The following is a 13,520-nucleotide window of genomic DNA, read 5'->3' as shown; positions in this document are numbered from 1 at the left end:
AATAGTGTGTTGTTATTATATAGTGCTACAGATATATATATATATATATATATATATATATATATATATAAATAAATAACTGTAAAAATGTTATGCATTTCAAATAAACTGAAAATGTTTTTTTTTTTTTTACTTCTCAATATTTTATTTTGAAGGCTGGACTTGACTTCTTCCGGTCTTCCTGGCAGGATAAACGCGTCTCCATCGCACTGCTGCCCCCTGCAGGAAGTGTCATTCACTCTGAGAAATGAGCTTCAACCATAAAGGTATTCATCCTCAGCTGTATTTGTCTTCCACTCCCATTTATTATTATCTCACATATTAGATTCCCCACTGTTTTTTCTAAATATTTTAGTCCAGATTGGATTATACCCTGATCCTAATACATATTGTAGACAATATTGTGTTTAATTGTTGGCAATCGTGACTTATAGTTTTTGAGAGGACTATAACGCACATTACCTTCTAAATGCAAATATAACGTACTAAATGGTTGAGACAACACGGGCTACTAAAGGTGACTTAATATTGAGTACAACGAGGCTGCACTAAAATAAATAGCCAAAGGACAACATCCATATATTATAATATCTCCGTTTAGTAATTGGACATTAACCAATAGAAGTTGTAACTCATCAGACACACATGTTTCTATGTTCCGTGTTTTTGTGTCTGTAGTGTGTCTGTAGCCGACACATTTTATGTTGCCAGGCAGGAAGAGACAGCCAAATAAATCTAAGATAAATCATTTAAATATGAATATTGAAGTATATCCTCTCATTTCAAAGTATGCCTTTAGCACATATTTAAGTTTAGCATCAATACATTCAAACTTTAAAACTAATTTAATAAAAAAGTCGACATGATTTGAATAGTAGTGGCTTGAGAAGCGAAGCAGCAGCCCGGTGGTCTGTCTGCAGACCCGGACCTGAGCGCTGCCTTGCCCCTGGGCCGCGGCAGGGAGCGTCCCGAGGTGAACGAGCAGACAGACGGACGGAGGAGGAGGGAGGAGCGGCTGCAGCACCGAGAGCAGCGGGGCAGAGACGCGTCTCCGGGGAGGAAGAGGAGGAGGAGGATGACAACGCGTTTAGGATATTTACGGATGTTCATCTGTGTGTTTTCTGTTTTATTGCTCCATGAGATCTGAAGCCGCGCTAGGACTCCTCTGAGGAGGCGGTGGGGGCTCTGCTCATCCGACGCAGGGAGGAGAGGAAAGGAGGAGGAGAGGAGGAGAGGAGGAGAGGAGGAGAGGAGCGATGGCTGCCGGCGGAGCGGGATGCGGGGACACGGTGGAGCAGTGCCGGGCCGAGGTGGAGCGCCTGACCCGGGAGCTGGCGGAGGCCAACCGCGAGAAGGTCCGCGCGGCGGAGTGCGGGCTGGTGGTGCTGGAGGAGAACCAGAGCCTGAAGCAGCAGTACGCAGAGCTGGAGGCCGAGCAGGAGACGCTGAGGCTGGAGCTGGAGCAGCTGCAGGAGGTGGGCTCACTAAGTTACCGGTCAGAACCACGCGGTGCGTCGCGCACGGCGCTCCAGAGCAGTCACTTCACACACAGTTAGCGGGAATCATCCGTCATGTGTTGGTGTTAAAACAGGAGCGTCCGCTCGGTGCGGGAGGAACACCTGCTGGACAGCGCGGGTATGGCGGAGACCCGGTACGCCCATGCTCCTCTACCGGGGGGTGCTTCTTTGTGCTTTAATGCCTCTAAATATATATATATATATATATATATATATATATATATATATATATATATATATATATATATGTGTGTGTGTCTGTTTGCTTGTCTGCTTATTCATCGTTATCTTTACTGTTTAGCTGTTGTTGTTCTGATGTAGGCTTCATTATCATGGTTTTAAATTACATAATTATGACATTCAAGTCCCTTGAAAATGAGATCTCAATGAGAGCTTTCTTGATGTTCTTGCTTCCACAACAGACTTCTAAAAGGGTTTTGGTGAGCAGCTGAAAGGCTCCTGGTTCCTCACCAGAGAAAGTAGTGCTATCCATGACTCATTTGTGTGTAAATGATTCCAGCAGACTCTGACATGAGGCCATGCCTTAAGAACGACGTGGATATATCGTCACCTTACAAACTAGTTATGACAAACAGGTCTAGTTGGGCCACATTAGCATCCATTTGGACTTGTGTCACCTGATGAATCTACGTTCACTCTTCTCTTGTTTAGCTCCGGTTAACTCCTGATAAACATATCCGTCTCTCCAGACACTGAATGCTCCACTATGTCCACAGATAGTCTCTGAAGTCAGCCTGCTGTTAGCTGCTGAGCAGCTAGTGAACATCAGCTTCATCAGCTCTGAAAACAACTCCTGCCAGGAACAGCTGGGCTGATGAGAGCCGAGGTTCTGGTTAAAAAACGCTCTAGTCATTGTTGTGATCAATATGTATCAGAGAGCATCATTTCCCGGCACGTGGGCACGGCAACAATCCTTCACCACTGTGTTCGCCGTGATGCAGACCCAGATAAAGCTGACTGTGCAGTTTCCCCCTGAAGGTCAGGTGTGTGTGTTAGGTGAGCATGCCTACAATGAGCAGTTCATATGATGTGTCAACAGTCTGCCACGACACGTTGTTGTGGACAGCATCATTGGTGGAAGCGTGGCGCTGCATGCTAGTCCCTGAAGCTCACACGAGAAGCTGCTGGTTCAGCGTTTACGTGTCATCTCCATTTAATACAGTTTAGTTGTTCTTGTCTGTAGTTATTACATTTCTATCAGGAATAATAACATTGTTCTCTGGGAGGACAACAGAGTCTGAAGGGGCTTTTCTATTCCATTCCACCTTCAGGATGACGTGACGGAAATCATCTGGCTGAGCAGTTGGCTTGAATTAATAGTTTCACCTGTAAAATGACAGAAAAGGGTAAAACATCTTCATCACACGTTCCAAGTGCTTAAAGTGTTTAAAGTGCTGTCTGTAAATAGTTTGTTTTGTTTGACCACCAGTCCAAAACCCAAAGATATGCAGTTTCCAGTTCCAATATAAAGCCTGTTGTCACATTGGAGGAGCGGGAATCCCAGCATGTTTGGTATTTTACTATTAATAATGCAGACATCATTAATAAGTACAAACGGTGTTTGCTCTCACTTGTCTGTTATGGGTGGAGTATAAGTGTCTATAAACGGCAGTGATGTCATCTTCAAGAAATCCCTGAATCATTTCAACGTCAGAACTGTCTGCACTTTGTCACTTGTTAGCGTTTATGTACAGTGTAGTGTATGACTTAGTGTTGACTTATGTAGTGTGTACAGCATAGTGTATGACTTATGTAGTGTGTACAGCATAGTGTATGACTTATGTAGTGTGTACAGCGTAGTGTATGACTTAGTGTATACTTATGTAGTGTGTACAGCATAGTGTATGACTTATGTAGTGTGTACAGCGTAGTGTATGACTTAGTGTATACTTATGTAGTGTGTACAGTGTAGTGTGTATGACATCATGGCGACTGTGGCAGAGAATCGGGGGTTTGATCCCCACCTCCATTAGTCCATATTGACGTGTCCTTGGGCAAGAAGTGGTACCTTCATGGTAGCTCCTCCCATCAGTGTGAATGTTAGTTAGTCCTGATGGACAGGTGGTACCTTCATGGTAGCTCCTCCCATCAGTGTGAATGTTAGTTAGTCCTGATGGACAGGTGGTACCTTCATGGTAGCTCCTCCTATCAGTGTGTGAATGGGTGTGAATGTATGAATGATGACATGTAGTGTTAAAGCGCTTTGAGTGGTCAGAAGACTAGGAAGGTTCTATATAAGTACAGTCCATTCAGCATTTACCATGTGTATGCGTATGTAGTGTGCAGTCCAGTCAGACTCCTCTTACAAACCAGAAGTGTGAAGTGATCATATTATTGCAATGAGAATCATTTTGGAACTTCTTTTGACCCCTCATGGGATGCCTGATTGAATGTCTCAACAATGGTCGCTCAACGTCTTTATGTTGGCTGGGTTCTAACGTAAGAGCCGCATTCTTTACAGCTGCTGGTTCAGACAAAGTACAGAACCAGCAGCTGCAGAGCAGACACATTAGCTTCCACTGTCTGGGCCTGACACTAAGCACACGCTATGGAATTCACATCTAAAGTTATATAAATAGTTGCATCTATAAATGATTTACTTCAACATGAACTGTGAGCTCAACAGAAACATCATTATTTTATATGCAAGCAGCTCAAGCACCACTCACAAAATAATAGTATCTATTCTGTCATTCCCTTTGTGAAACGTGCAATGGTGGAGTTTTGTCTCATATATATTTCTGTGCAGTCACTGTTTACGGTCTCATTCACCGTGAAAGAGACGGCTGAGGGAGGGTTTGCACTATAAATGTCTTTGTTAGATGTCAGTCCCTGCCAAATGGTATCTCCATAGTGACTGTAGCTTCAATGTTTAAGGAGGTACTCCACGTATGTATTATCTTTCCCTTTGGCTCTGTGGGTTCATCACTATAAAGGCCACTTTCCACATCACACACAGCCATAGTCATTGATTAAACACAGCTTTAGAATGGCAACTTTATATTGGATTTAAAACATGTCTGATGTTGGTGACGCCATGGCAGCCAGTAATGTGCACTGCCTCTCTCGCTGAGAATACATGGACGGAAGCCCCCTCTGGTTCCCCTTCAGCTAGTCTCTGTTAGCTCTGTCAGCACTGCTGCTTTGTTAGCACCGTTAGCTCTGGCAGTACCGTTAGCTGCAAGACGCCAGCTCATTTGGAATTTCCTTCACACTTTTACCAATACACCTTTAAGAATGATTGGAAAGACACCATGATCACAGGTGCCCTTATGAACATATACATACTCTTTGCTGGCTGTAATCATTGCTCCTGCCCCTACTGCCTATTACATTACCCAAATATGCTTAAATGTAAGAGATGGGGGACTAGTATTATCATGACCTCTGTGTTTGGAGAAATGTGGTCGATCAAATTAAAATGTGTGATTACACATTACTGACTGGATGAAGATCACAGGCCACATCCCCAATGAATCCTAGTAGGATGGGAACACTAGTCTGCTGCCAGCAGGGCTTTAGTCAGGAGTCAGTGCTGTACTTCAGGTAGTGAGCGCTTCTCTTTGGCCGCAGTGAGAGCTCACGACCACACGGTGCACAGATAGTGTGGTTCCATGTGGAAGCCGCATCGTGAGGGGGTTTGTGGGGGCCGAGTGGAGTGCTGAGGAAAAATGCAGCGAGCTCATCGGTGTGTCCGTCGAGGCTAAACACTCAGCCCCTCGGTGACGTCACACAGGCCGCCTCCCTCCTCGGGTTGTTGTCAGTGCACACTGACCAGTCAGCTCTCTACTGCCATGTCTCCTTGTGCAAGACACTTAACCCCAAATGTCTCCCGTAGCTAGGCCTACAGTGTATGAGTGTGTGTATGAATGTTAGTTACTCCTGATGGGCAGGTGGCACCTCAGACACTACTATCAGTGTGTGAATGGGTGAATGATGTCACCTTTGAGTGGTCGGAAGACTAAGAAAGTGCTATACAAGTACAGGTCCATCTACCCGGCTCACCGGGATGCAGGGGGCTCCTGCTCCTCTAGGGAAGAAAAACCCTGACGACAGCAAAAAACAGTCAGTGTAACGTAATTAGGTTGAGGAGAAGTTATCAATATAAAGATTGGGAAGAGCGTCACAGTCGGTAGATTCTACTTGACGGACACTTCTGAAGCTGTAGTTTATTTGTGTTGGTTGTTGCTCTACGTACCAGATAGTGTTCCTGTGTGTCTCTCCTCTGCTATGAATGTGACTCAGACACATGCTCAGAAGCACTTAGGAGCAGACGGGATGTCTGAAAGATGCAACACACACACACACACACACACACACACACACACACACACACACACACACACACACACACACACACACACACAGCAAGCACAGAGCAGAGCGGACGTGGTGAATTATTGATAAAGTATGAGGTCATGGTGATTCCATGATGATTCCTGAACATAAAGCTCCATCTCTCCATTCAATTCAGTTCAGTTCAGCCCAAAATCACAAATTACTAATTTGCATGAGAGTACACATGTTGAGCGGGTCGTCCTTCAATCAGAGGATCGGCGGTTTGAACCCCGGCTACGCTAGTCCATGTTGACGTGTCCTTGGGCAAGACGCTTAACCCAAAGGGCTCCCTATGAATGGGTGTACATTGGGCAGGTGGCCCCTTGCATGGTAGCTCCGGTCATCAGGGTATGAATGGTGACATGTAGTGTTAAAGCGCTGTGAGTGGTCGGTACAAGCAAAAGCACAAACTGCATTTCATCTCAAAACCCTGTAACCAGCATTGACGTTACTCAAATGCTCGCTAGCTGCAGTTATTAGTGCTGACGAGTTCCTGTCATCATCAGCTGTCAATGACGTGATGATGCTGTTTATCCTGTTTTCACCCACACTAAAAAAATGATACTTTGGACTAACCTAAAAAAATTACTCTAATTTATTAGTTTTTTATTAGTTTTTCTCAAATTATATTTTTGATTTGGTTGAAACTGGAAATTTTGATTAAATATGAAGTAAAAAAATTACATTCATACAAATTAAAAGTTGTATTTAGTATAAAGACAATTATTTTACTTTGGTACAACTTAATTTTTTAATTTGGAAAAACCTCATATTTTCTATTACATGAAAGCAAAGATTTTACTTTACACAAAAGTATTTAAAACACTCTAATTTTGTTACACATAAATTTATTAGTTTCTCTCAAATGATATATTTGATTTGGTTGAAACCTAAAATGTTGATTAAATATAAAGTAAAAAAATTACATTCACACCAAGTAAAATAAGTAATTATAAAGACCATGAACCATGATTGTTTGTTTTACATTAAAACAACTTTATTTTTCAATTTGAAAAAAAAAAAAAAAAAAAAAAATATATATATATATATATATATATATATATGTTCTATTACATACATAGTGTGCACTTATAAAGTGCTAACAAGGGATAAACCCTTTGTGCATAACAAAGGGTTAAACATGCACAACAATATTTAGAGTTTAAGACTCAGAGTGCACACTCGCCGGGTCATCTTTTTGGCTTCTATCTCCATGAAGATTTTTTGCAGAGCATCAAAAGTGTGTTTGAGTTCACTTGGATAGCTCAAGTTTAGAGCATAAATGAGCCCAAGCAACATGGAACATGCATGCGCTACTGATTGCAAACCATTAAGGACCTCCACACCATCGATCACAACTCCAATGTCGTGTGGCGGCTGGAGGCAATCCTCCTCCTCCCTGAAGACAAACACTGCCATTTTGCACTCCTGAAGCTGGGACCAAGCTTCATCCTTCTGAACAACCTGATAAAAGACAAAACACTTATTAAAAAAGTTATTCTGATGAAACCAGTTTCTGATGTACCACAGCTCCGACCACTGTGTCCTCTGCGGTGAACAATATATTTTGCTGCCTGTTAAGAGCGACAGCAGTTGTTACAGCTATGAAAAATTCACATCATACGGGAAATTAAAACCGGTATACAGCCCAGCCCTAATTTAATGTTTTCTTTTGTTTGAAGCGTATGTAATTAAAGCAAAACTACTTACCAGACAGTCCTTGATAAGGTTGTCCCCATCTTCCCCAAGGTACACGATCAGGCACTTAAGCAGACACACTCTTTAGATTCACCTCAAGGCTCTAGGTGAAAGCACAAACACACAAAATTATAAAAATGCAAAATGATGCTGTCCAATTTGAACAATTCACAGTAGACGCAACACTATACAATGCATAAAATGAGCACTTGGAGTTACAGTAATAGTGATTTAGGGCTGTTGCGATTAAGGAATTTCCCCTGATTATCGACTCAATAGTGAAAATGCTGAATTATTATTTTTATTTGATATTACTCAGAAGATTAAGTGCTATGTAAATAAATTATTTTAGGTACTAGTAATAGGTACATTGTTGGCTTTTAAATGACAAAGATGACCGTTTTAATAGTAATTAAATACCTAATTATTGTTAAATGCAGAACACAGAAGAGAAATAAGATTCAGACTTTGATTTTTTTTCCCAACTCTCGATAATGAAAAAAATAAATCAAATAAAAATGAAATGTGCCACACTCACTTGACATGCGGTCAGATGGTCAATAGCAATATTGCACTTTTTGCAAGACCCTAATAAATAAATATTGCAAAAATAGAAATGTAAAATGAACCTGCCATTAAAATGTATAGTCCACTACATTACAATTTAAATGTTTGAAATTACAGACTACATTCATAAGTATACATTTATGGTAAATTCAAGGTATTCTCTGAAGTGCTGCAATTATATTTTGGGTTTATCGTTCCCATTTAAAAATACATGAAAATGTTCACAGTTGTCATATTGGGACTTACCGAATTCAGCAATATGGTTACAATTTCGGACTGTTGCGGGACACAGCAGTAGACTTGTGAACCTAAAGGAAAGAGAAATAACTTTTGTGACAGTTGGCACTATCCATAATTTTCACTACAGACACATGTATTAATTAGGCTTTAAACATACTGAAGGTATTGTACTATACTGCAAAATACTGACAGCTGAAAGAATGAAATATGAATTTTGTTCCTCATTATCTAGTACTGATAGAGGTGTACTGAGACATAATTATCTGCATCTGTTCAATCAAACAAAATCCTGTTTCTGTATTTGTATCTAGATAACAGAAGTGGGCAAGGTTTATACCTGGAGTTGCCTTAAATCAGGCAAATATTGTATTTTGTGACCCAATATTCATTGGCAATTAAATGTGTGGCTTAAAAGTATCCATTTAATTTAATATTGGCATATAATACTTTATGGAACATATCTTCATATCCTCAGTGTACTTTTCATATTCCAAGGTTCTACCCCAATGGATAAAGATAGGGTTACTGGCTTAAATACAAGGTAACATGTCGTTATTTTAATTATTAACTAAAAACCACAGGCTCCAAGCTTCATTTTGGTGTATAATGTGTGGTATTGAAAAGAAATTAAGTTGTCCCCACCTGCGAAAGTACAGTTACCTACTGAACAGAAGCCATGTGGTTACTAGCGAGCTAGCGTTAGCTAACGTAACGTTAGCCAACATTACGTTACGTTAGCGAACACGTGCGAAATATATAGACAGTTGTCCATTACGCCACTAACAATACCTATGCATGGCAAACACATGTTCCCTATAAAAGCTCACGGTACGTTAGCTAAAAGGTACCGTTAGCTAACAGCACCGTTAGCGAACACGTGCGAAATATAAACAGTTGTACATTCTGCCACTAACAATCAATATGCTTGGAAAACACAGGAGAGCATAGCGATTGCTGTGGCTCTGTAACCATGTGGGCTGTGGATGCCCAGTAGCAGGCAAACAGCTCCTAAACTATGATTTTTGTAACGAGCGAGCTAGCGTTGGCTAACGTTAACTTACGTTAGCCAATGTTACGCTACATCAGCCAACGTTACGTTACTCTAGCGAACACGCACAAAATATAGACAGTTGTACATTCTTCCATTAATAATGAATATACATGGAAAACACATGTTCCGTTTAAAACAACACAATTTAGAATTATTACCTTGTTTTTGAGTTGCCTTGACGGTTTTCACTTCAGGTGAAGTTCAGGCGAAGCAAGGTAATGGCGGACATCAGAACACAGACCAGATGCCAAAATACGACTTTTACTTAAAGTATTGCTTTTAATTTTGTCTATGGGAAGTTCTATTTGCTTTTAGGGAAAGTGAAAACAACTTGTTTAAACCGGAAACCATGATTTTCGATGAGACCAAATTAAAAATGCACTTTACATGAATGACACAGTTGTTTCACTTTTTTCAGTGCAGATGAGTTGTGTTTTCGATGACAAATGACCGTGATGCATTCGGAAGACGTTAAAACTTGTTTGAAAGAAGTCTTAATCAATAACATCCATGGAACTGGTGATGGAAGCAGAGCCATGCCATTCCCTTCTCTCTCTGAGGAGGGCTGATGGAGCAGTATGTCGATCATGTCTTCCCATAGCGATTACACAGCTTTACTGGAAACCAGACCCACCACATCACAGTGAGGACTATTCACTGTCCTCTCCTACAACGTGAGACTGGACATGTGTCCGAATGTTCTTTATGTTCACCATAAAAGGTAATGTGCGTGTTGTTGTAGTTAATGCATGATTTATGAAAGTGCTCTATAAGAAAGAAAGTTGGAATCGGCCTGATCAGACGTCAGTTCAGTCACAATGTGTGACACACTTTACAGCCATATCAACATCAACATTTTGATTTGACCACAGCAAACAGTCCAATGTCTGTACTGCTGTTCTATTTTTAGGCCTCATCCCGGCACCTGTTCCCTGAGCCGCTCCTTCCCTCCCCCTCCGCAGCTGAGCCTAACCACGCCCCTGCCACGACTAGCTTTTATTAGAGCTGTATCAGACACATTCAGTAACTGACACATTTAAAGTAATTGCATCTTTTGATAATCCAACCCATACATTATAATTGTCATTTGCAAAAATCCATCAGAAAGGAAAGTCTTTACTGTTCAGATAGTTGGAGCAAAGTTGTGGACGTCTGCACATGGGATTGGTTCTTCAATAATGAATTATACGTAAATGGACCGGCCGTTAAAGCTTTCTGGCTGAGTTCATGATGTAAACTATCTGGAGCTGATCCGGATCCAGCTGAAGCCAGAAGGATTTTCCCAAGTCATGGTTCAGGTTTCTGGTTCAGTGCTGTTAGTAGAACTGTGGGTCTGTGGGTACGTCTGAAACTTAAATAGTCTTGAAGTCATTGAACATCCAGCAGTTCCTCCTGAGTGTCTGTGCACACAGGCCACATAGACACAAAGGACAGATGACAAAATATGTATATGAATATGGATATATGTATATATTTCTTTGAATAGATTTTGGAAGATAATTATTTTTCACACATTAATGGGATACTGACGTAGGTCAGTCCCTTTCATTGTTGAGATGCCTCGTATAAAGCTTGGGGAAGTAACATGGAAGAAACCAGCAAGAGTACGTGAGATTAAAAAAATAATTCAACCGATTTTGAAAAGTTGAGATACAACAAATGTCAAAGAATCGTCTGTAGTTAAACTGAATTGATGTATATTCTTACAAGCAGAGCGTTTCAAACAGGTGATTTGAGAGAATAACTGACGTAAATCTTTTCTGGTTTGATCTGAAGCTGGAGATGGGACTTCCTGTGTGACCGGAAGAGGTTGTAAAGGTCAGGAAACGCCTGGTGTCTTTTAAATCAGACTCCCTGCTTCAATTCACTTAAATCTAATTATTTTGTGTAGCCCAAAATCACAAATTACAAATTATCCTCAGAGGGTTTTACAATCTGTACACATACGACATCCTCTGTTCCGGGACACAACGGATCAGTAAACCCTCCCCAAAAAAGTTGGAGAGCAACAGAGGAGGATCCTCTATCAGGATGGACAGACGTACAATAGAGGTCATGTGTACACAAAGAACAACCTAACACAGTTACAACACATGCAATTCATATGACGGAAACTATTCATATAATGAGTAGTAGGCATGATGAAAAAGTTACAACTACATATGGAGGGGAAAGCTAAGAACGTGTCAGTGTGTGTGTGTGTGTGTGTGTGTGTGTGTGTGTGTTTCTCTTCCGTCTATTGCAGAATAATTGGCAGTGAACTGACCTTGATACAAAATACTAGCAGCCTGTGTGCGTTTACTCACACACACACACACACACACACACACACACACACACACACACACACACACACACACACACACACACACACACACACACACACACACACACACACACACACACACACACACTCTATCTTTGTGATGGCCCTTGTTGACATATGGAATGCTCTAGCTCCTGACCTTAACCATCACAACTAAAAGCTAACCCTAACCCATGCACACATCTCCACAGTCTACAGGCCTACAAGCCAGCTGCAGTGATATATTTAGCATGAGGTGGCCATCGATCTGCCCAGACGTCATGGTGGGAGGTTCACAGAGTGATGACACAGCAGACTGCAGGCCACAACAAGCTGCCCTCTTCTCACTGTCACTGTTTCCTGTGTTTCAAAGCAGATGTGAGGACAGTCTGGAAATATACCGTTTCATTTCCCGGGCTTGCTGATCTGCAGCTTCCAGTGTTCGTTACATATTACAAGGTTTCAATGCTCCGTGATCCTATTTCCTTCAAGCCTTTCCTTGAGTGTGTCTCTAAGTAATTTTCATCATGTCATAAATGTGCTCGTCTAAAACTCCTTGACTGCCTTTGTCTGACTCTGGGTCAGACTGTGTGTCTGTGCTAACTCACATTACACTTATTCAATTGAAATAAGTGCTGCATGATGCTACTTGCTGTCACTCTGGGTCAAATATTTGATCAAATGATGAACTAAAAGAGTAAAACCTTATTCCTCTAGAACAGGGATTCCCAAAGTGCGCGAGCTGCCTCTAGGGGGTGCGCGAGAGGAAAAATGTAATGGTGGTCTAATAGTGTAATACTTAATATTAACATCATTTTAAAAAAAATAAGTCAGATTTTTTAATTATAAAAATTCCCTTTGTAAGATTTAAATTAAAAACGTACAATTTAATAAATAGATGCACTTCCAGTCCGGCCGCCAGACTGTCTTTTACATACACACTAACTAGCCTAGCTTGTGCACCTAACGTCATTTCATTCATTCAGCAACATCCATGAAAACATGTTAAACTGGCTGAAATCGGGGAAGCTGTCAGGTGGGACATCTGAAGCTATCAGTAATAAAAGAGGAGAGGGACAGAGAGAGAGGGAGGAACCGGAGGGAGAGAAACAGAGAGGTGTTGGGGAGAGACCGGGAGAAGAAACCGACCGGGAGTCGGAGAAAGAGGAGACGGACCGGGAGCACAGAGGCCCATCGCGGAGTCAAGGTGAAAAAAGAGGAGACGAGAGTGAGCATCAGACTGGGAAAAAAAAGAGGAAACATGATGACAATTCTCTGGGTCTGGGCTTCACTTGGATTGGCGATGCAGATTGCCCGAAGCCACAGTGCGTGTTGTGCAGTGAGGTTCTGGCTAACAGCTGTCTGAAGCCTCTTATTTGCGCCGCCACCTGAACACCAAGCATGCCAGTGCAAGTCAGAAGCCCCTTACATTTTTTAGATCAAAATTGGAAGAGTTACAAAACAGCCAAAAACAATTGCAGTCTCATTCATGTGTTGGGTCTACACAAAACGCACTGCGGGCTTCATATCTGCTCAGTGACCGAATAGCAAGGAAGGGTCTACCTCACACAATCGGCGAAGACGGCTGCTTGCCAGCTGCTAAAGAGATGGTGGAATGTATGATTGGAGAGAAAAAGTTAGACATGATCCCGGTGTCCAACAACACTGTCACCGCATCGATGCTTTGTCCGAAGACATCCTGGCAACGTTAGTCGGTCGCGTGAAGAAGAGTGAGTTTTACTCTCTGCAAGTAGACTTGACAGGCTGAGCCACCTGCGCTGCA

At 41.8% G+C, this 13,520-nt stretch overlaps 1 protein-coding gene across 1 annotated transcript in view; it reads left to right on the top strand.

Annotated features, from left to right (window-relative positions):
- Positions 1 to 1,256: 1,256 nt before the first annotated feature.
- LOC306752458 (protein bicaudal D homolog 1-like) overlaps positions 1,257 to 13,520 on the top strand; it is a gene marked incomplete at both ends in the record, with an annotated part of 32,950 nt that continues 20,686 nt past the window's right edge. Inside the window, one exon of the mRNA XM_079236219.1 lies at positions 1,257 to 1,475. Within this exon, the coding sequence (XP_079092345.1) occupies positions 1,257 to 1,475 (219 nt within the window). The remainder of the gene's footprint in view (positions 1,476 to 13,520) is intronic.

The sequence above is a fragment of the Taurulus bubalis genome (assembly GCF_910589615.1).
Source record: "Taurulus bubalis genome assembly, chromosome: 20".
NCBI lineage: Eukaryota > Metazoa > Chordata > Actinopteri > Perciformes > Cottidae > Taurulus > Taurulus bubalis.
This window is presented reverse-complemented; position numbering and strand designations above follow the sequence as displayed.